We start from the raw sequence: 25605 nt of genomic DNA on the forward strand, positions 1-25605 counted from the left end.
TTTTGGTGTTGTATCTAAAAAGTCATCACCAGGGGCACCTGGGGGCTCAGTTGGTTGGGCGTCTGACTTTGGCTCAGGTCATGACCTCACAGTTTGTGAGTTCAAGCCCCACATCAGGCTTGCTGCTGTCAGCCTGTCAGTGCAGAGCCCGCTTCATAGCCTCTGTCCCCCTCACTCTCTGCCCTTCCCTCCATCTCTCTCTCAAAAAATAAATAAGAAACATTTTTAAAAATTAAATATTAAAATAAAAAGTCATCACCAGGCCCAAGGTCACCTAGATTTTCTCCTATGTTATCTTCTGCACTCTGCACAAGTTCCTGTTTTACTTTTAGGTCTATGATCCACTTTGAGCTATTTTTTGTGAATAGGTGTAAGGTCTAGACTCTAATCTAAATACTGAATTCACTCATTAGGTATTTGTTCCAATGAGTTGAAAGCTAATGTCCACATAAAAACATGCACACAAATGTTTATAGCAGCTCTGTTCATAATTGTCAAAAAAAACAGGAAACTAAGATGTCCTTTAAATGAATAAACACTGGTACAGACATTAAATGGAGTATTATTAAACAATCAAAAGAAATGAACTATCAACCATGAAAATATAGCTTTTTCTTTAAGGTGTCTCGAATGAAGAAACCCTAAATTCATATTGCTAATTGAGGAAGTCAGTGAAAAAGCTATGTACTGTAGGATTCCAACTATATGAAATTCTGGAAAGAGTGAAACTATAGAGACAGTAAAACTATCAAAGATTTTCAGGGGTTCAGGGAGAGGCGGTAAGAGTGTTTAAGTAAAGCACAGGGCATTTTTAGAGAAGTGATATTGTCCTGTATGATACTGTAATAGTGGATATGTAATCTTATAGATTTGTCAAAACTCATAGAAGTGTAAAAAACAAAGAGTGAACCCTAATATACACTATGTAATTCAGTTAAATTCCACTAATGTAAAATATTAGTAATAAGAGGAAATTGTGTGCAGGAAGGAGAGGGGCATCTGTACTTCCTGTGCAACCTCTACAGACCTAAAACTGCTCTAAAAAATAAAGTCTTTTAATTAAAAAAAAGTCAAAACTCATAGCTCATGGTAGATTACATGTAAGGGTGGAGAGGACTAATACTGTGTTCTCATGGTCACATATTTTATGAACATTTATTAGTGTAAGATTCCTTCATGATGGAACCTGGAATCTTGAGTGTCTGAAAATTTTGAGAAACTAAGAGGAAATAGAAGTGGGGTGGGTTAAATGGGTGATGGGCATTAAGGAGGGCACTTGCTGGGATGATCATTGGGTGTCATATGTAAGAGATGAATCACTGGGTTCTACTCCTGAAACCAAGACTATGCTGTATGTTAACTTGAGAATAAAAAATACATAAATATAAATACATACAAACGTAGGAAATAGAGGTGGAGATATACTTGGGTTGGCTTTAATGGAACATATTTATGTGATTTGCCATCACGTCCATATATGAATAAGTCATTGCTAGCTATCCTGGAGTTGGAATAGCTTCCAGGAATACTCCTCATACCCACTGTGCCAAACTCATCTGAAGTTGTGACACAAAGGTTCAGGGCTGCAGTAGTATCATAATGTGCAGGGACATCACAATGTGCCTCGCATTGGGAGCATGTGGGTAGCGGAGACGAAGCGAAGTATAGAGCCGGAGTTAGTCTCTGAAAAACTCCTCTAAATCTTAAAGGTTATATATGCAAGAAGCTTGATAAGTTTTCTTAAATTTTAAGACAACCCTGAAAATTTTTATGAAATTATAAATGAGTTGTAAAGATGAAAGAAACTTTTCTAGACTACTATAAATGTTAATTAATAATAAAGAGTGAGTTAATTTTCCATATCCTCAACAGAAAATGATACTTAAAAATCCTTGACACTAGAGACCAAAAATTGGTGGGAAAAAGTATTACAGAGGTATGTCAGTTCCTTTTAAAAAGTATCCTATTTCTCCAAATGTTACAATTTTGTGCTATTATTCAGTTTCCCAATAAGTATTTGTTGAGATTTTTTCATTCTAAATAGATATCCACCTCTGATTTATATTCAAATTTTGATTTTTTTTCCCTAGAGAACCTTCAAAAATGCATAAGTTTCAGCCCCCACAAAACCTAGATCTGCCCACCTGTATGTGGGTAGCCCCCAATTCTGTGTCTCCATCTCAAACCTCTCTCAAACCCAGGTGACAGTCTCACCTGACACCTCCACTACACGTCTAAAGTACTTCTTAAAATCAAGATGTACAGGACTAAACTCCTAGTCTTCTCCATCCCAACTCCCTCCTAAAAAAACGCTCCCCCACAATCCTGTCCATCTCAGTCGATGACAAAACAATTTTCTGGCTGCTCAGAACAAATACCTTGCAGTCACTGTAGACTCCTCTCTTTCTCTTAAGCGCACAACCAATCGAAGAAGAAACGTGTTGGAACACCTTGCAAAACATATCCAGAATCTGCCCACTTATTATTTCACTTCACTACTCTAGTCAGGGCAACATCATACCCAACCTGGATGACTGCAACAGTCTCCCAGCCGGCCTTCGTAGGTCCACCTTTAGCCCCACTGTCTATGCCAAACACAGTAGCAAGCGTAGTCCTCTTAAAATGCAAGTTAGATCCCATCATTCTTCATTTTATCCCTCCAATGTTACCCTATTTTACTCAGAGAAGAGGCCACGATTATTCTAGGGCTTTCCAAGGCTCTTTGTGATCTGCACACCCTATTCCTTTTAGCTCTCTGATCCTCTCTGCTGCTGACCTCCTCCTCACTTACTCCTCACTCACTGATCTCCACTTCGCTTAAGCCACACTGGCCTCCTTGCTGTTCTCACTGCCACCCAGGGGACTTGCCTCTGTCTTTTTTTACCGCCTGAAATATTCTGCCTACTTGGAAAATTCCTCACCTCTTTCAAGTCTTTGCTCATATTTCACCTTCTCAGCAAAGCCTGCACTAACCATCTACTTAATATTACACCCTACTCTTTCTGACCCTTTATGCTCCTCATTCTCCTCTATTTTTATTTTTTCTATAGCACTTACATACCATGTAATTAATTTATTATGTTTAGTGCTTCCTTTCTAGTTTCCCTCAAATTTTTTCAACTTAAGAAGAGCAGGGATTTTTTCTTTGTTCGCTGATGTGTCCCAAGTATCTGCAGCAGTACTTGATACTTCTTGGTGCTCAATACATTTTTATTGAGTATATAAATCTTTTGTATAAATTGAGATGATGGGGCGCCTGGGTGGCTCAGTTGGTTGGGCGGCCGACTACAGCTCAGGTCATGATCTCACGGTCTGTGAGTTCGAGCCCCGCATCGGGCTCTGTTCTGACAGCTCAGAGCCTGGAGCCTGCTTTGGATTCTGTGTCTCCCTCTCTCTCTGCCCCTTCCCTGCTTGCGCTCTGTCTCTATCTCAAAAATAATAAACATTAAAAAAATTTTTAATAAAAGAAATAAATTGAGATGATAACTTTAAGTAAAATATATAGGTAATAGACACAATAATGCATTGGCTACTAAACACATTAAGAAATGTAAGAATGGGGGAAAAAAAGGTATGACCACAAATTTCAAAGCAACAGTGATAAAAAGGTCACAATTTATGCTTATGGAACTAAGGAGAAAGTATTTCATATTTCTGCATGACTAGAGACTTCTAAAGCAGAGAAAACTGGAATCTGAGTTAAAGGACAAGCTTTGGGGGTTAAAGGTGGACAAAAAGACAGAGACCTTCAAAGAGAGGTAGACATTTATTTCTCAGATTTATGTCTTTACATTTCAAAAGATAATAAATCCCCATAGCTACCAGTTTATATCCGAAGGGTTTAAACTAGGGGATCTTCCTCTTCTCTTCCTTGAGATTTGATTACATAAGGGAGATAAGATTTCCCTCCCTCTCTCAGGAGGGGAAAAGGGAGCTGTAGAAAAATTCCCATATAAACTTAATTCATAATCTTAGGGCTCCCCTCCTGTGCGTATAACCGTCTAGTTCTCATCATATCACCTTAAAGGGAAAGAATGGGGCATGGAGAACCAACGTGATTATTGCTACAATAGTAAGAATCTGCCTCATCCAGACCACCTCATGTTTGCTTTTATAACAAAATAAAGAAACGTAGATATTAAAAACATCAACAGATTTAAGAGAATTTCTACAAAGATTACATGAGAATAGAATAGATATAAAATATTAGACATGAGGCTTATGATATAGCAGACACACTTGTTACCTCCCTTTCCCTTCATCCTGCTCACCCTCAGTGGCTGAAAGGAATAAAAGAAAGCAGAATGAAGTTTTCCTGTCCTATTTCATTGTCTTTCTGTTTCCCTCTATATTGCCAAATTTTCTAACCCCAACTATAATAACCCTGGTTTCAGCAACTAGAGAATCATATTAGATCCTGTGGAAAACAGTATGTAAATAAAATTTCCAGGTTAATATTATCGTAAATTTTTCCTCAAACATCATATTCAAAATTGAATTTTCCATCCTAGCAGAGATCACTTCAAAGAAGAAAAAGCATTCAAAATAATGAAAAATGTCATGGTTCAAATATAACTTGAATATTATTAAACCTAATCTATTTTTTAAGACTATATAGAGAACAATTTTATTTTATGATATATAAAGTCCAAAAATTTAGTTAAAAGAGGGAATCTTCTCAAATGAGCATTTTTTAAGTTAATCAAAATAGTCAATAATTACTTTTATGCCATGTTAAAAAAACCCCAAATTAATAAAAATCTGGAATCATTTAGACACAAATGTATTTCCAAAATATTAGTAAAAATGGAACAGTGCTATTAAAAGCAAAGATTTTTTTTCAAGGTAAGCACAGAACACTAGAATTTACTCAGAATTGACTCTATGTCACTTGACAGAAAATACAGTTTCCCCATTAGAAAAGCAAAGTTTCATTAAAGGTAACAAACACTGCTTTCTGAGTAAAATGTTGCTAACAAATCCTGGAATTTCGACACTCAAATTGTGCGGATACAGTCTCATGGAGCAGATACAGAACTACTGTAAAAATTTTCAGTATGTAAGAGGGACCAGTACTGAAACACCACTTGATGTGACTGTGGTCAAAGCATTCTGAATGTTTACCAAATGCAGTGAGATTAGAGGTGTATTTGGGGATGGAAAGAGATCCTACTATAATTAATAATAATACTAATACACTATTCTTTATTTCGCTGGGAGGAAAGAAGTCAAGTTACCTACTCTTGAAGAGAACTGTGTTTTTTCTGTGAAATGAATATAACACAGCTGGTGCATAGTTACTGAGTTGCTACAGCCATTCAGACGTATCATAGGAAAAGGTCAAGTACATTAAGCTGAATAAGCATGTGATCTTTAATTCCATGGAGACTCTAACAGAGTCAGAAAACACAACAAGCCATCATTTATCATAATATATCAAAGAATTCTAAATCCAACAGAAATTCTCTGCTGAGGGACAGCAACAGAGAGAAAGAAAAGAGACCAAGAGGGTGTGAGTGTGTGTATGTAGACACTCCCGCACTGTTGTTTCTTGGACTGTTTCACTGAGAAAAAAAAAAAAAAAAGTATCAAACCAGTCTGGTCACAGTCACCCAATCTCAGGGCTAGATTTGTAATGATCACAAAGCAAAGTGCCACATAACTATGATTATTCTATCAAAAAAATAGAAATCTTGTAGGTGCTAATGTTACTCATCAAAAGAGCCATAGTCTGGGATTTACTAGTTTAGAAGGCACTGCGGTATATTTAAAAAAAAAAAAAAAACAACTACTTCTTTTTACAAGTTTATGACACTGTTTGAGAAAAACATAGCAACTAAATTACTTTGTATCTTGAGATTCAAGCAGTGTTATTTTTTCATCTTGGAACCTAAAAACCCTCAACATGTAAGGGTCAGCATTTGTCAAATAAATGAATGAAGCCTAATAATATCATATTTTCTAAGAGAAAAAAAAAGCCAGGGGAATTCTCAATTCTGGTAGGTTGTAAAACAGCTTGATATCGGATGTTTCCAGAGCTCTACGAGAGGCTAGAATTCAAATCAGGCAAGAAACGGGATAATAAGGAATGTTTATAGCATATGATCTCTGTACTTAAAAGATAACCATCCATTTTGTGAGGACTCAAGTCCAACAAAGAAAACAGCAGCTAATATACAAATTAGAATACAAACAAAAAGCAGTAAACAATTACAATCTGCATTAAAGCTAATGTTCTCATGTGGTATCAGCCATTAAATGCTGTAGGAATTCATATTAGAGCGAAATCAAGAATAACTTGAACAATCGAGGAAAGTTTCACGGAGAAGGTAGAACTTAACTTGAGTCGTAAACAATAAGTAGGTTTTGCATTAGCAGAGGAATGGGATAATGTGTGCAAAAACCAAGGAGCATTTTGGGGGGATAGTGTGAGATGCATGCTAGAGCAGGGGCAAAATAAGGAAAGATATAATATGTACTTTTATAATCACAGAAGCTCGCAATTTCACCATTGTTTTAAAACATTTATGTTTGTTGTTTTATGTTGCAAGGAAGAGGGAGAAAATAAATCAACATCTGTTCTGGGATACTTTAAAAAATGAACGCAAAAGAGAAGGTGGAACCCTCCACCTCCCCAATGCATTTTAATTAATTTATGATTTTTCAACAGCTCTGCCACTTTGCTTTAGGGAAATAGCTTAGGAAATGAGCAAAAAATGTAAAATTGTAAACTATTCCAGATTTAGTTTTGTATTGTGTTAATCCAAAAGACATGTGCACATGTAGAAAGTGGCTCATTCTGGGAATTACGGTAATTAAGGACACAGAGAGAGACTCGTTTGGGAAAATGGAAGAGTCATTGGGAAGAAAAAGGTTTCCATGAAGCAAGTGGGTGGGATTCAACTATAGAACCAAAAGAATAAAACAAAACATTGGAAAGTAAAGATGAAAAAACACGGCCTTTCTGTATAGTTAAATACAAATAAGAGATAATGTGGTAGATTTTTTCTAATGGCCCCAAATATTTTATCAGTTTCTCCCAGCTGTGGTGAAATCTATTCCTCCAACCCTTGACTCTTGGCTTGGCCAGATGACTTGTGTGGACCTCCAGGACATCAGCAAGTGTGACACAAAGACCTGGAGAGGACTTGTGCGCCAGTTTCCTGCTGTTGCTTCCAGGAGCTCTTACGGTACCATGTGACCAGATCTATCACATCTGTCTAACATATAACTGCCAGGCCAGAATACCCTCTCTTAGCACCTTATACTTCCTTATAAAACTTTTCAAAGTTTTAAGTAAGTAACTAAGTGTACAATCAGATAAATAAGGGTGCATTACTTCACTTCGGATTGTTTTCTTCCTCAAGAAAGGTGTAAAATAAGTTTCTGTGGTGTTAAATAACTTATAGGACATTTCTAACCCCTTCATTTATATTGAGTCAGCATTCCTTTTCAGATTTAAAATTTCTTTTCAGTCAGAAAACTTAAAAACCTCCAGGTATTTAAATATTAAGTAAAGTTAACAAGGAATTTATATTTTAAAGCATAGTCTAAAAGTTCACTCTCAAGATCACAGAATTTACAACCGGAAAATTCTTCAGAGACCGTCTGATTAAATACCTCTCATTTTAACATGTGAAATAAATAGGAGTTAACATTTCTAATACTAAACTAAATAAATAGAAGTTAACTCAACATTTCTTTTTTTTTCTTTTTTTTTTAATATGAAATTTATTGTCAAATTGGTTTCCATACAACACTCAGGGCTTATCCCAACAGGTGCCCTCCTCACTGGACTCAACATTTCTAAAACTAAGCATATTGCTAAGTAACCACAGCCAATAGGGCAATTTTAACAACTTAATATGGTTTTTTTTCCTTATATGAAACTCTACTATTTCCATGTTAAAATGATAGTATATTTTGTCATCTATATAACAATCTTGCGAATATCTTAATTTAGCAGTCATGTTTTTTTAAGTATTCCCTTAGCATTTTCCTCAACTAATATTTGTATGAGATGACCTCTCCTGAGGTCATATCCACCTTCTCCAATGTGTCTACCCTAGTTAGATATAATCAATATATGAAGATCCACAGGACACATCTGGAGCATTTTGGTTATGCCCATATAGACACCTACAGCACCTATTGGTGGAAATAATATTCCAGGAAGTGAAACATCCAGGGAAAATATGAAGAGTAAGAAGGAAAAAAGAATCAATGTGGAGAGAAATAAACATTTCAAAGATAGATGAGAATTGTAATTGTCAAAGTTTTGAAGAAATAGATGGAACCTCTCACATGTTAATGGGAGTGTATTTCAGTGTAATCATTCTGGAAGCCAATATAAAAACATGTATAGGGGCACCTGGGTGACTTGGTTAAGCGTCTGACTTCAGCTCAGGTCATTATCTCACAGTTCATGAATTCGAGCCCCACGGCTCTGTGCTGACAGCTCAGACCTGGAGTCTGCTTCAGATTCTGTATCTCTCTCTCTGCCCCTCCCCTGCTCACCCTCTGTCTCTCCCTGTCTTTCAGAAATAAACATTAAAAAAAATTTTTTTTAAACCTGTATCAAAATTTTAATTTAATAACCTTTTGAGGTAGTGAATCTGTTTCTGAGATTATGTAGGGAGGGTCAAATGCACAGAGATACATATACAATAATGTGCAAAGCTGCTTTGTTTAAAAGACAAAAATGAGAAATAATCAAAATTTCCATTGACAAGGGATTAGTAAAATAAAGCATGGTATAACCATGCAATAAAATGCCAATTAGAAATTTAAAAGAATAGTATCTATACTAACATGGAAAGATGCTGGTGTTTGGGTTTTTTTTTTAAATTTTTTTAATGTTTATTTATTTTTGAGAGAGACACATACAGAGTGCAAGCGAGGAAGGGGCAGAGAGAGAGGGAGACACAGAATCCGAAGCAGGCTCCAGGTTCTGAGCTGTCAGCACAGAGCCCGATGCGGGGCTCAACATAACATAACATGTATATGTTTATGACACATAATGTTTTGTTCATAATATTAATTCCATTGTTAATCTGCTCAGAATATTAATATATTACTTTTAGGAGGTGCATTTTCAGGATTGTTGTTTTGCTTGTCTTCTTTATACTTATTGTACTTCTTGGATTTTTCTAATGGAATACATATTATTTTAATAATTTTTAAAACACTAAAACTAATGTTATTTTGAAAAAATACAGAAATGTCAGGCAGAATAAGAGAGGTTAAAGGGTAAAATAGAAAAATACCAAGGAAGACAGGATCTGAGAAAAGTATCAGCCAAGGAAAGAAAGAGAAGAGAAGAGAGGTCTAAAAGCTAAGGCATTGTCAAAGTTCTAAAAGCAACAGAGAATTCAAAAAGGATGAGGACAGAGAGCCACTGTAGTTGGCAATTAAGAGCACTTTTTAATAGTCAAATAGGATACACACTAAGAAATAAGCTATTCACATAAACAGTCCATGTCTCAACTTACTAACATGACTTTTGTTTTTGCGATCACTGTTAACAACTGCATTGGTGTTGCTGACACTGTAATTTTGTATTAATAGCTGTGATGTCATAAAATGCTTTGGCACTATGTCATCTAATTAAATCATGGCAATTATCATTACAAGGAAAAAACTGAGTTACGCAAAGGATAACATAGGCATATTTTAAACAATTTAGCTAGAAATTAGATATCCTTTTGTTAATAAGACTTTAATACTTTTATTACAAATGCTCCCAAGCTAATTTAGAAGCAGTTTCGAAAGTGGTCAAAAGGAATATTCATAATCTTCCTGTCTTGGAGACAAAAGCTTAATTTACCATCAGAAAATTAAAGTTTTACTTTCTTCTAATCACAAATTCAATTATTTTGTTTCCTTTATTGGCATCCCACCTAAAACTCATTAAGGGGTAGAAATGATAGAGAAAGGAAGGAAAGAGAATCCAATTTTTTTCATTGTGCTTTTCAGCAGTTCTGTCTAAAGGCAGTAGGGACGAGTAGGCTGCCAGGAAAGCAGGAAGATAGAATGGGGAGTAAAAAGGTTCCTTGGAGAAAATATAAGACAGCATTCAGAAAAATAATCTCAGAATACTGGTACGCAAAGTGAATTTAATTCTATTGAGGTTCCAGTGCTACCAGTACTGCTAAATTATAGGTGTGCGTTATCCAAAAAATCAAAATGACCTCTTTCAATTATTATATCAGTTTATATTTTAATGTAAACATTTATGTGCAAAGTGGCCAGTGACATTTTTTTCCAAAGGGATGTAGGACTGAAGTGCCCTATCGTCAGCACCAGTATCTAAACCTCCTTAGAGAATGCAGGGTATGAAATAGAAAATGGCCCGGTGCTTCTATGCCATTAGCACTTAATTAAATATTGGTGAATGATGACAACTTCCCTAGAAAGGTCCTACCTGAGTGGTAGCCTAGCCCCGCGTGTACTACTGTGAGACTGACCCTCTAGAAAGGCAACAACCTGAGGAGGCTATGCTCACACATAACAGAGGAGCTTTGAAGTAGGATCACACCAGGGGGAAAGATTAGCAGCTGACATAGAGATTTAGAATTTAATCAAGAAGTAGACTAAGTTGATCTACTTCACAATGTCACCTTCATAGTCCTACTCCCTCATTAAACTGTGTCACTAAATAATGAATACCCTTAAGTCTCAGATGCCTGGAAAATTCAAAACTAAAGGGTAATATTAATATAAACCTATATGGTATATATTAAGAAGCTTTGGTCATTTGTGGTCTGTCTTCAAAGTTTTCAATATTTAAGGATTCAAATATTTAAGGATTAAAGGGATACTTTCTATGCTGTAAAATTCCTTCTTTTAATATTTATAGGATTATATTTAATGTAATGAAAAGGAATTTCTTTTCATCTATATCTCTGAAATAGTGATTGAAAATGTTACACACACACACACACACACACACACACACACACACACACACAGTCCTATTCAATTCACAAATGATATATTTAAGTCACATTAGAAAGCAGATACCCTCCTCCATCCAAAAAAAAAAAAAAAAAAGAAAGCAAATACCCTAAATGCTATACCATACCTTTGATGGGTAGAAATATTATTAAACACAGTTTGACTTACAAAGAATAATGAAAAGTGATTAACAGTAAGGGCTTTATCCTAAGACCAGCTACCTAAAAACTATCATCCTAAGCAAGGGATACAAAATGTATATCCAGGACCCTGAAATTATGAAACCATAAATTTGCAGGATTTCATAATTACATATACACACTAGAATATATGTTACTGTCCTCAAGCAAATACATGTCTATAACTATTTACAAATGGCCTAATAAACCATAACCAAAGTTATAAAAATACTTTAAGATCTTTCAAATTTTCTTGGAATTACAATATACCATAAAAACAGATTATAAATAACTATCAAGTTGTTGCTCACTTCAAATAGGTAAAGCATCATGAATAAATTATATATATATATCAAAATATATTGATGTGTGTCACATACACAAATTATGTGAAATGACTAAAATGAAGAAATACGGAACATGATGTATAGCTCACATGATAATTTTAGAAATAAAAGTATTTAAAACAATACTCTCTCATTTGTTTCTTATTCTTAGGATACCCATGGTAAAATACAAGAGTTCATTATGAAATGTGCTCAGGTAGCAAAGATTGCTCAAGAAGGAAATGAAATTTAATATTGACTATTCTTCAGTATTAGTCTATGTGCCTAATTCCCATTCTCAAATATTCAAAGTATTTGGCAGGCAAAATGTACAATTTCATATGGGTCCTATGTAATTAACTAATTTCACTACTCATTACCAATGGACCAACTACCACTTAGAACTGCCCCATTAATTGACATTGAGCCAATATCAACAATACTAAATGCACAAAAGCTAATCAACCAATAATGGCAGGGAAAAATGAACCTTTTTCAAAGAAAAGACATGTGGAATAAGAAAACAATAAGATTATTCATTTTGTGGTGCAGCAGAGGCGAGAATTTAAAATAGGAGAACATGAGGTTATGATCTCACCAGTTTTCAGTTAGAGAGAGGTTCTCTTATTTATGGAAATGAATCTCTCTTATGGGAATTTATTAACTATAAAACTCAAATTTTTGCAAAATTATTCAGAAAACTATTGTGAGATGGGTATTAGTTATTGAATCCTTTATTTCTTTATAACAGGACATGAAAATCTTAACTTTTTTTAAATAGTCATGATCAAATGAGTAAGTATGCCCAAGTCTTCCAATCACCTTGCCCCATTCAGTCCTCTACAACACAAGACTCAGTATTATCTTTAATTCTGCAATACAGTTGTGAAAAGCCCAGACCCTTGTGATTTTTGAATCCCTGCTCTACCACTTGCTAGTCCTTTGGCCTGGCCTATTAGTCTTCTGTGCTTTAGTTTCTTTAACTGTAAAATGGAGATTACAATAGTACTCTCCTCATTTAGTAGTTTCAAGAATTAAGTCATTGTCTACTACCTCATGCAAATATTGAAACTTCATCTACAGTCATTCTTTGCCCCATGCAGAAATTCCAGTGCTTTGGCCATACCATATTAAGTATTCCAGAATATAACAAATGCTTCCTTCTTTGCCTTCAGAACACCCTTCCTCCTTCAAAGCCCACCTCTGTCTTTGTGAAGCCAAATTTGGTTTCTCCCAACAGAATCCACTTTTTCCTTCTCTTGGAGATAAAAGTTTAGAAATAAAATGCATAGGCCTAATTTTGGCTCTTTCTTGCCTTCCTTTTTTTTTCAATTATTTTTTACTTTGATTACAAAATACTGTGTCATAAATACAAGATCTGCACTCATTATCTGTAGTTTTTTGGTGGAAACCACTTTTGACATTATGATGATTATCATCAGAAAACCATTTCAGTTACCATAAGAGCTCAGGAATGGGGTGGAAGGAAGAAAGTGGGAGGGTACTACCATTGATAGAACTATATTGTATGATCATTTTGTGCTAGGTGCACTTTGGGTGCACCATCTAGTAAGTGATCCCCAAAGGAAATAAACTAGTAAACCATTTTTCTCCTCAAGTGGGATGACCAAAAGAATATCAATATAGGGGTATACTTTTCTTTATTAAATCCTTGACTTAAAAGTATGTTACTGTCTGCTAAAAGCAATAAAGGATAAAGAAAATGTCTCTTTTATTTAATGTTGTAGGCCAAGATTTAAAGGTAAGTTTAATTTTTCCATTACAGTTCTACACTTATGAATTCCTGAAAATCAGATTGAAATATAACTAGATTGATTTATCTCAGTGCAGTGCAACATAATCAGAAACTTGTGTATTTACATGTAAAATAATTTCATGGGTAATTATTTGATGAACATTAATTGTGTACCTAATTACATTATATAAATTCACTCTTATGTGATTAGGGATATGTTATTGAATGACATATAAATGAGATTCAATGCAACACATTTTAAGTACCTACCTAATTCAAGAAAAAGTGCTAGATAACACAAGAGAATGTAAATATGTGTAAGATGATGATTTGTCCCTAAACAAGCTTATAATCAAAAAACAAAGATAAGAAATAATGTACATAACATTAATATAAAAAAGATGTAAACTCAGAAAGAGACGTGTGAAGGAACAAAATAATTATTCTTTTCAGAGGAGTCAGGTAACACTAATGGATGGGAAAAGTGGGCATTCTATTCCTGTGTGCAGGGAAATCACTAGCAAATGGCGGAGATGGGAAGGCACCAATTTGGGCCAAACTAAAAGGCTTTAAACAGAAGTCTTGAATAATATTCCTGGGGGTTACTGTGTCTTCTATGTTCTCAGACTGTAAAAAATAGAAACATTTGCTAAAAATATGGAAAACAATAGTCTCTCACTAAATAGGTTCTTTACATGTCAGTGATTTGGGGAAATATTTAACCTGTGAGGAGAGATGTGAGCTATAATGTTAGGCAACAAAGAAACATGAAAGGTAAAAGTGCAAGCATTCTACACCATATACAGACTTAACTCAAAATGGACCAGAGATCTAAACGTATGACCCAAAACTATAAATTAGAAGGAAATATAGGGAAAAGTTTTATGACATTGGATTTGGCAAGGATTTCCCAGATATGATACCAAAAGCATAGGCAACTAAAGAATAAGTAGACAAATTTGACTACATAAAAACTAAAATTTTCTCTGTATCAAAGGACACAATCAACAGAGTCAAAAGGCAACCAATGAAATGGGAGAAAATATTTCCAAATCATATATCTGATAGGAGGTTAATATCTAGAATATATAAAGAATTCATACAACTCAACAACAAAACACCTAATTAAACAAGGAGCTAAGGACTTGAACAATCATTTTTCTAAAGACGATGAACAAGTAGCCAACAAGCATATGAGAAGATGCTCAATATCACGAATTATTAGGAAAATGCAAGTCAAAAACCACAGTGAGATATCACCTCACACCCATTAGGATGGCTTATATCAAAAACAAATAACCAAAGAGAAACTCACAAGTAGGGACGGGGCACCTGTGTGGCTCTGACTTCAGCTCAGGTGATGATCTCGCAGTCTGTGATTTTAAGCCCCACATCAGGCTCTGTGCTGACAGCTCAGAGCATGGAGCCTGCTTTGGATTCTGTGTCTCCATCTCTCTCTGCCCGTCCCTGCTGACACTCTCTCTCTCTCTCTCTCTCTCTCTCTCTCTTCTCTGTCTCTGTCTCTCTCTCTGCCCCTCCCCTGCTTGTGCTCTCTGTCACTCTCAAAAATAAATAAACATTAAAAAAAAACCTACATCTGAGAAAATCACAAGTATTGGCAAGGATGTGGAGAAATTGGAACCCTTGTGCACTCTTGATGGGAATGTAAAATTATGAATTGCTATGGAAAACAATATGGCAGTTCTTCTAAAAACTAAAATCTGGAATTAATGTATGACCCAGCAATCCCACTTATGGCTATATATTCATAAGTACTGAAGGTAGATTTCAAAGAAATATTTGCATTCCCATGCTCATAACAGTGCCCTTCACCATAGCCATGAGATGAAAGCAATCATTTGATCAACAGATGAATGGATAAACAAAATGTAGTATATACATACAATGGAGTATTATTTAGCCTTAAAAAGGAAAGGAAGTCTAACACATGCTACAACATGGCTAAACCTTGAGGACATTATGCTATGAAATAAACTAGTCACAAAGACAAATACTGCATGACTTCACTTATATAAGGGATCTAGAGTATCCAAATTCACAGAAATAGAAGATAGAATGGTGCTTGCTCCAGGATGGGTCGGGAGCAAATGTGCAGTTGCTTAATGTGTATAGAGTTTCCACTTTCCAAGATGAAAAAGTTTTGAAGATTGGTTACACAACAATGTGAATATACTTAACACTACTGAACTGTATACTTAGAAATGGTTAAGATGGTAAATTCCATATCATGATTTCTTTAGCACAAAAGAAGCATTTTTAAAAATTTTGGCAAAAAACAACCCAGTTGCCCTGATTGGAAATCAATCTGTTCAGTCAAAATTAATAAAATAATAGCATGTCATCTTTACTAAATTTTCTTACCTTTATTATCATCTAGTTATTACTAGGACATACGACAGTTGCCATTAATTTATTCTTATGCCTGCAGAAGATATAACATGGTCATATCTGAAAAAAATTATTAAATTCTTTAAAAAGTACAGGCATCAATTGTGAAAAAGTGGGACGAGGGTAGACAATGAAGAGAGAATCTAAGTGAGTAAGGGTAACTGAAGGGGCACTTGGTTATTTTTATTGGGCCTGTGGAAACTGACCAGACCTATCTATCCATCCATCATAGAGATTCAGACTCAGTACAGTGTTGGCACTCTCATACTATCCTTTTAACAGATTCACAAGTAAACAGGATCTGAAACCCATCTGGGTTTTTTTATGTTTATTTATTTATTTTGAGAGAGAGACAGAGAGAGACAGAGACAGAGATGGGGAAGGGCACAGAGAGAGAGAGAGAGAGAGAGAGAGAGAGAATCCCAAGCAGGCTCCACACTATCAAAGCAAAGCCCGATGTGGCACTTGAACTCATGAACCCATGAGATCAAGACCTGATCGGAAACCCAGAGTCATATGCTTGAACGACTGAGCCACCCAGGCACTCCTGGAACCCATCTATCTTATCAAGGCCTCCAACATACTTGCCACTTCATGTTCATATGTTCAGTATAGTGAAACAACTTAAATGTTTTGCAGAAAATCCACTCAGTTCAAGTCTTTTTGGACTCTCTTATGACAATTGGTAGGAGATTTAACACAGCCCTGGAGCAAGACCATAAATGTATATTGTTATACTTTCCAAGGGTATGTTTACTTCTGGTAATCCTTCTTGATAGTAATAGATACAAATGCACTTTCCCCATCAATAGTTGTATACCACATGCCTGAGGTCATGTTAACCTGCTCTAAGAAGATTCCATTTCTGACAAAGCAGTGGCAATTGATGCCACCATTTGGCTGAGTCTGTAATCATCCACGACTGTCCTCTATGATTTGACAATTTCTGCAAAGATGGCACTAATCTCTGCCATTTCCATTCAGTATTGCACGCAATACTGATTTTCATTTACTCTCATGGCGAAGACAAGTAGTTTGAGAGCCTTCTCACCCACTACAACTGTTCTTAGCCCCACAAAGACACCAATGTGAAGGTCCTGCTAATTACCAAGTATATATGTCTCTTGGTACTGTTCAGGGAGCAGGAAAATGATGAATGAGTGAGTCAGGTTCCTCAGCAACAGACTCTGAGACAGAGATTTGTGTTCAGGGAGGTTATTGAGGAAAACTGTCAGAAATAACACCCTTGCAGAAATATGGGCAGCAGCATTTGGTAGAGGAAGAAGTTTAATTATGGTACAGTTGCAGTAAAGGCCTTCATTGATTCCAGAAGGGGCTTTGAAGCTGAGACCACCCTTCAGAGTTGAAAGAAACTGAAGCAAAGGGGCTAGGCCTTTATACTCCTTCACTGATGGTTCATTGAATGCAAAATGCCACAGGGGAGATGGCTGCCTCAGCAAGAAACAGTTACTTTCAGGGGAAGGTAATTTCTGGGGAAGAATTCAGCTGTGGGACAATAGCAGGCAACACCGACAGCAACCAGAGAAATAAGCACCTCAATCCTTAAGAGGGGATGTTAGTGTTCGTGGTAATATCCACTACTAAGGTTATCAGATTTGGCAAGTAAAAAGCAATAAATAAACATACTGCATGGCATACCTATACTAAAAAGTTACTCATTACTCATCTAAAATTCAAATATAACTGAGCACTGTATATTTTATCTGTCCACCACACATGTATTAAAGGGAAAGTAGAAGAAGGAATTTCAAGGATATTAATGTATTTCTCCTTTTGTAACCTGATACTTTGTACAGTACTAATCTCACGTGGATGTGGGAGACTAAAAATAAAAACTGGTAAACCCCAACAATTTTTGCTCTACCTACAATCCTGATTTGGTCTAATTACAGGGAATCAGTTGCTGCTCACTACATTTTGCTACTGGAATCAGAAATAAGCTTAGAAAGAACACTAGCAGTTTTAAGGAGGGTGGATTGTGGGAAAGAGAGCACCCAGTATACAGAGAGGGAAAGAAAAAGAGCAGTGGCAGTGGGAGTGAAAAAGAAGAAATGAGAAGAGACACCCCGAAGATAGATTCAAAGAATTTACTAACTGTCTGATGTAGAAAAACAGGAGGTGAACAGAATCTAATAAAATTGTATGCTCTTGATTTTAGGTAATAGGAAACGAGAGGAAAAACGGTACAAGATACACATAAAACAAAAACATATTTGAAGGGAGAAATTATACATTTGACATAACATTCATCAAAATGTATAATATATGTGAATACATTAGCTAATATACTATACCAAGCTGCTAATATGGTCAAGTGATCATTTCCATTAAACATATTTCACCTGAGACTTTATAGATATTTTTAACCACCTGGCATTTCTACAAGCTGTGCACAGGATGTTACATTATACTGGTAATTCTATTAGCTATTAATAACTCTTACATACATATAAATCCTATAAACACTAATTTTCAAATTTAAAATCTTAATTGAATGAAGAGTTTATAAATTGTGTGTTTTTCTTCAATAGTAATTCCAAACTCGATTTTATTTAAAATAAATATCTATTTGTGTTTTATCTACATTACTAAAGAAGTTCTTTTTTTAATGTTTATTTATTTTTGAGAGAAACAGAGACAGAGACAGAGAGCACGAGAGGGGAAGGGACAGAGAGAGAGGGAGACACAGAATCTGAAATGGACTCCAAGCTCTGAGCATCATCACTGAGTCCGAAGCGGGGCTCGAACTCAACAGCTGTGAGATCATGACCTGAGCCAAAGTTGGACGCTTAATCAACTGAGCCACCCAGGCGCCCCACTAATTTTCATAGCAAATAAGGGGCAGAACTCGTATTTAATCCAGTGCTGTTTGGTTTCAGAGTCCATCCACTGAACTGTCAGACCATACTACCTCCCTGCTGACTTATTTGATCTTCTTCCTATTGATGCCTCCACCTCTCACATATATCTGAGTAAAACTAGAATGCCAGTTGTCTTTAACTTTCTTTCAGTGACAGCTTACTCTGACAACATAGGCTGGACTAGCTGCCCTTCCTGTCCTATTGTCCCCTCTCATGTAACACCTAATGTGCCGGACTGTCGTAACTTTTTTTTTCTTCGTTCCCCAATTGATAGTAATTCCTGAAGCAATAATTACTGAAAGACTGGCATACAACACAGTGTCTGGAATATGTATAGTAGAGATTCATTACATGTATGTTGGATGAATGGATACTTCTCATTGTTTTTAGGTCTGCCTGGTGGCATTTCAGGCTGCGTTAAAGCAATCATATCCACAACCCACCACCGCCACCATGACTCTGATATCTACTTTTACAATTCTCCAAATTGTGACAAACTTCATATTTCTCTTTGAAATACTTTAAGAAAGCATAAAAAAACTATCCCAAGGGGGGAAAAGGGTCTTACCTTCTAAATCTTCTTTCTCAAAGTGTGTTTTGAGAATAGAACGAGTTCCACCTCTATCCACAACTGCCTCTTCATCATTTCTCTGTAGAATGGGAAGAAAGAAGATCAAATGACATTTCATTTGTCTTTATCCACAGGGATACTTTCCAAGACCCACTGTAGATGCCTGAAATCACACTAATACCAAACTATATAAACTATGTTTTTTGCTATGCATACATACCTATGATAAAGTGTAATTTATAAGTAAGGCACAGTAAGAGATTAACAATAAGAATGAAATGGAGCAATTATAACAATAGCCTATAATAAAAGTTATGTGAACATGGTCTCTCTCTCAGAATATCTTATGCACTATACTTACCCTTTTTGTGATGACATGATATGATAAAATGCCTATGTGATGGGATGAAGCAAGGTGAATCATGTATGTAGGCACTATGACATAGCATTAGCCTACTATTGACCTTCTGATGGTATCTCAGAAGGCAGATCATCTGCTTCCTGGCCATAGTAGACCTCAGGTCAATCACAGATAAAAGTGGACTAGTGTACATATATTCCCATAATTCCCTTAATTTCAGAAAATAAACTATAATTTAAATCCAATATTTTAGGGGTTTAAGTCAATCACTCAAGTGTAAACAACTTTCTATTTGATTATCGAGTGTTAGTTTAAAAAGGAGATTAAAATTAAGTTAACCACATATTCAGAGAAGAATGTCATTTGACTTTCCATGAAATCGAAGGTAGTCAAACATTCCAGTTGCCATCATTTGTTAGTGAAATGAAAAACAGAAAACAAACAGTTATCCTGTCAATTTTGTAACATGCACTTTTTTATCTCTGATAAAGAATTCTTGTTAACAAGAATGACATTTGGACTATACAAGGAAAATATGGAAATCATTAGTATTAATGCCACTAATGCTATGGCAAGGTGAAATAATTTCACTGCCATTTAAAATGGGGTTGGGGGAGGGGAGGGTGGGTGATGCGTATTGAGGTGGGCACCTTTTGGGATGAGCACTGGGTGTTGTATGGAAACCAATTTGACAATAAATTTCATATATTGAAAAAATAAAATAAAATGGGGTTGGGGGATCTAATCTCTTGAAAGCAATTACCAGCAATTATTAGGTAAACTACAACTCTAATTACTTTGCTTCAGTCTAATGCATTTTATTCAAACTAAACTTTTAATTATAATCCTATACATTACACTTTCTCTACACAGTCTCTCTCTATATAGAGAGAGGGTTTTTTGTATTTTGTTTTGGGGTTTTTGGTTTTTTTGTTGTTGTTGTTTTGGGGGAGTTTCTTTTATTTAGAATGGCTGGATGGAGGTTCTCTCTTCTGAGCAGTGTACATACGCTAAAAACAATATACTCACTGATTTGGTATTCAATAAAATAATGGGGGGGGAGTATAATCCATTAAACCATGCAGGAATGGACGAAATACAAAATAGTGAATGAAGTGAAAGATTATTTCCAAATTTTATTTGATTGTGAATATCTGTATAAAAATTGCTTTAAAAGTGAACATTGAATGAAAAAAGGTAGGAAGGGAAAGGAAAGAAAACGAAAAGGTAGGCTAAAGATGAATAAATCTTCCAACATGTATTTCTAAGCCTGTTCTAGTATATGACTATTAGAAAAAATTAAAGATTTCTGTTTCTTCTTTGAAAGCTTTAAATTCCCATGCATAATCTTGATAAAGATTTGGCCTCCATGTTTTAGAAATCAGTATTGTAAACTGTAGGATTACAGAGTAAGGACCTATTCAACGTAGAAAGATCAGCTCTCCTATGCTTCACATGCAGCAAGACACACAGTAGAAAAACATGGTTTATAGCCTGTAGTCCTGTGTCTTTCAGACAACATGGGCTGAGACAGGTCAGGGCAGTGCCTGAAATCAGAGCGAAAGAAACCTATACTACAAATGAGAGAAAACACAAAAATTAAGATATGATTCAGAGCCTACTGTTATTGTATTTGGCAAAGTTTTAAAAATCTGTTGGTTTGAGCAAAATAGCAATAGAAAAACTAAAGACTTATATATTTATATAATTTTCCTGAACTAGACAAATGCAAATTTCAGCCTCTCTAGAATCTATTCCTGATATGTTTACAAATTGCATTTATCCTCTGTACAAGACATCTTCAAATATATGTCACATTGGAATATATCTCTGCCCTCCAGGGTGTTAGGAAGAATGCCAAAAGCTAAGTCATGCATCCGTGTTCAGAGGTCAGAAGAAGCATTATTCCACCATACATTACAGTGGCAGCCTTTTAAAACAATTGCATAATGGGAAGTTTTATACAGATGTTTGCCCCTGTATATAAAATATTTAATTCTTATTTCAAGGGCCTGAATCAATTTTCAACTTATACAAAACAGTTTTCTCCTTACTTATATACATTACATATACTATTCACGTACAAAAGATAATTCTACTGAACAGTTAATGTTAGGATATTGAGATAAAATAAAATTTTGCAGACGTAGAAGTGGAATATAAATAGGAAATAATTGGTTATTTAATTACAATATGAATTACAAGCTGAAGTGCCCTAATTTTAACGTTTCATTGATGGAAAGAAAAGAACTTGAAGCTAGAATATGAACGTAACTCAATGTAAGTGACTCATTTTGCAGTTTCATAGAACTTTAAATACTCTCCAGATAGACCATAGAAACATCAAATGTCAAATGTCTGATCTTTTAGGTTGAAAATTCCCAAGATACAACTTAATACTAATACATATAATGAAATTCCTCTACTGTGGAGATAGTTCAAAAGATTATTTCAATATTACTGAAGACTTTTTAACAGAGTACTCCCCTTCCTCCCTATGACCAAGAGCAAGTAAGCAAGGGTGTGATGAATGAAGACAATGCAGGGACATGTGACACTGGGCACCAGACTGTGCGGTAATCCCAAATACACCAGTAAGAACATTTCTAATTCATTTTGTATTGCTACCCTTTTTAGATTTGCTGAACATCAAATACATTATGTACCCTAATATCCATATGTATTTACTTACTTAGAACAAAGTCTAGCACCAAGAGAAAACACATAAATCTATTGCATTGCCTCTCAATACAATTTACCCTTGCTACACTATTGGGTAAACATTTATTCCAGTATATAGTATAAGACAATGTTTTAAAATTTGGGGGTGGGGGCATGACCCATAGTGATAAATATATATTCAACACAGTCACATATTCATATATATGTTATCAAAACAAAGTTTCACAAACCAACATTTACCCTTACTATAAACAATGTGGTATGATATTTTCTATTCCAGGATATTCTGTTTCATTTAAAAATACTAGTCACTACCCATTAAATTTATTTCAGTACTTAAAAATTAGTGGTACGGATGCCTGGATGGCTCAGTCGGTTAAGGGTCCGACTCTTGATTTCAGCTCAGGTCAGGGCCTCGCGATTCGTGAGTTTGAGCCCCTCGTCGGCTCTGGCTGACAACGTGGAACCTGCTTGAGGTTCTCTCTCTTCTTCTCTCTCTGCCCCTCCCTGTTTGCACTCTCTCTTTCTCTCTCTCTCCCAAAATAAATAAATAAACTTTTTAAAAAATGAGTTATGACCTGTTATTTGAAAAACACTGGGATAGACTATGACCCTGGGACAGAGTAACAGCAATTAGTTCACACAGAAATCACATCTTAAATCCATTTACATAGGCCTCTAACTAAATGAACAAATAGCAATACTATATTTTTCAAATCAATATTTTAATTTTTGAAGTTTCTGTCATGTTAAGTGTAGGGACACATTATGTAATTACATATATATCTTTTGATGAACTATTTTCATTTTTTTCCCAACAAGAGAGTAATGGTTTGCTTTTCCTAGTTCCACTTAAGTACTTTTCTCCATGCCTTCCCAAGAAAGAAGGAACAAATAGTATTATCTAAGATCCTCTCCAGTTAAACTCTGCTTATGACTAAACTGAATTTGTATTCAACTACTTTAAGAGCAAACATCATATAACTGACATAACCAAATACATTTTATAACTTTCTACAATTTGATTACTTCTAAACCTTAATGTTAGAAGTGTCTCAATACACTTGTGTTGAATCCAAATGTATATAAATGTAAATTGGGAATATTTCTACCTCCAAAGAAAGTCTTTAAAGGGAATAGTTTGCTGTTATTATTTTTACTGAACAATTACTAGAGAGCAATAACGGAAAAAAGAGCTTTCTAGCTCAGCTCTCATATTTGAAGTGACCTTGAACCAGTACAGTCTCTCATGAAAGAGCAATTAACATGGGCTAGCACATTTAGGTGTTAAAATATTTAGGAAAAAATATCAACAATTTCTTCTATAATTGTTTGTAAATATCATTAAGCTCTCTATGAGTGTACAAAAATGCATTTTTTTCCTGATTTACCATAACTCTTGAGCACAATATCCACAGAAACAAACTTTTCTAATTTTATCAAAATCTAACAGTTAATCCCATGAGCAGAACAACTCAAACTTTTCATGTCCTTTTGATAATTCTCATCTCATTTGAGAATGAGTTAATAAAAGACAGAGCAGTTCATTTTCGTTTCAATATTCTTCCCTGGACTATTTATCACATTAATTTTTTTAAAGCAACCTATCCTTCAATAAATGGGGCTGGGAAAACTGAACAGCTACATGCAAAAGAATGAAACTGGACCACCTTTTAACACTACACACAAAAATACATTGAAAATGGATTAAAGATCTAAATGTGAGACATGAAAACATAGAAATTCTAGAAGAGAACACAGGCAGTAATTTCTCCAACATTAGCCATTATAATCTGTTGGTCTTGAATTTGCTCACCAAGTTCTCAAAAAATGTTATTTATTTTCATTGTTATTTATATGATTATTTGTATCACTGGGGCCACAGAAATAAATGAGACATGGCTGCTTCCCTCAAAGAGCTTATAGACTTCACCTTCAGTACAACACACAATGGCATTATTAAATTCATACAGGGGATGTTCAACCATAACAGTTATTATTTTTCTCCAAGAAAGTAAAGACTCCATTAAAAAAGACATGTGAGCTGATGTTTAAAAGATCAATGTATCTTTTCCAGGCAGACAAGGGGACAAAGTAGAAGTTCAGTTGCAAGTATCAAGACAAGAGACTACTTATTTGAATAAGGGTGAAAAATATTAGTTGAACCCAGAGCAAGACTGACTAGATAATAAATTACGGAACTACTGATTTTGTTCTCCTAACAATCCAAATGTCTGGAAAGAAAACCTCTAAAACCCAGGATGAGATTGGAAATCTTTTTTTTTTTTATTTTTTAAATGTTTATTTATTTTTGAGAGAGAGAGAGAGAAAGAGAGAGAGGGAGGGGCAAAGAGAGACAGAGACATAGAATCAGAAGCAGGCTCCAGGCTCCAAGCTGTCAGCACAGAGCCAGAGGAGGGGCTCAAACCCACAAACCGTGAAATCATGACCTGATCCAAAGTCGGATGCTTAACAAAATGAGCCACTCAGACACCCCAAGTTTGAAAATCTTGATGTAAAAAAGTAGGACTTCCAGAAATTAGAAATTTATATATATACACATATAAACTATATATATTTATATATATACATTTATATTTATACTTATATGTACTTACATATATAATCCTTAAAAACTCCACATATATTTATATAAAACTCTCTCTCTCTCTCTCTCTCTATATATATATACAGTATGTATATATATATATAGATATATAGATATATATAGATATAGATATAGATATCTCCATATATATTCCTTAAGGTTAAAAATTCCAAAGATGGGCAAAGCAGTAGACTGGACAAAGGATATAAGAATTAGGGAACAGGCAAAAAGATCTGAAAAAAATCACACAGAACATAGCATAAAATGACAAGGATACGAAAAAAACATGAAATAGGTAAGTTTTAAAATGAGGATAATACGATGAAGTCTAACATATACCTAAATGGATTTCTAGAAGATAAGAATAGAGAAAATGAGGAAGAAGTACTATTTGAAAATAATAGGTAAAAAATTTCCAGAATTGATAAAACAGGATTCAGGAAACACAATGAATCACAAACAGGATAATTAAAGAACAATTAACACCTCTGCATATCATGTGAAACTGCAGAATGACACATTGTTACAGCAAGAAGAGAAAAAAAAATGATTACCTACAAATGAATGACAAACTAATAAAAATAGACCCCAGAAGACAGTAAAATAAAATCTTCAGAATATTAAGGAAAAATCATTATAAATCTAGAGGTGGATACCCAGTAAAATTATCATTCAATAAACACCCTTCTGACAAGCAGAAAGAGAATTTATCACCAAGGCATCCTTTGTAATGGAATTTCAAAGTATATACTTTAGGAAGAAAACCAATGACCCCAGAAAAAAAGGTCTCAGATGCAAGAAGGAATCCCAAGCCAAGAAACTAAAGGACATAAAGAAATATAAAGAAAATAAAAATAAGATGAGTTTAAAAATCA

The 25605-nt window shown here is 35.0% G+C and overlaps 1 protein-coding gene across 2 annotated transcripts in view; it reads right to left on the bottom strand.

Moving 5' to 3' along the window:
- Positions 1 to 25605, bottom strand: part of SLC4A10 (solute carrier family 4 member 10) — a 208353-nt gene that overhangs the window by 164582 nt on the left and 18166 nt on the right. For both annotated transcript variants that reach the window (XM_047083717.1, XM_047083716.1), the window contains exon 2: positions 19077 to 19158. In XM_047083717.1, the coding sequence (XP_046939673.1) occupies positions 19077 to 19158 (82 nt within the window). The remainder of the gene's footprint in view (positions 1 to 19076; positions 19159 to 25605) is intronic.

The sequence above is a fragment of the Lynx rufus genome, unplaced genomic scaffold, assembly GCF_022079265.1.
Source record: "Lynx rufus isolate CCGP_SWC_20201006 ecotype Redwood Valley unplaced genomic scaffold, mLynRuf1.p SCAF_2, whole genome shotgun sequence".
Classification (NCBI taxonomy): domain Eukaryota; kingdom Metazoa; phylum Chordata; class Mammalia; order Carnivora; family Felidae; genus Lynx; species Lynx rufus.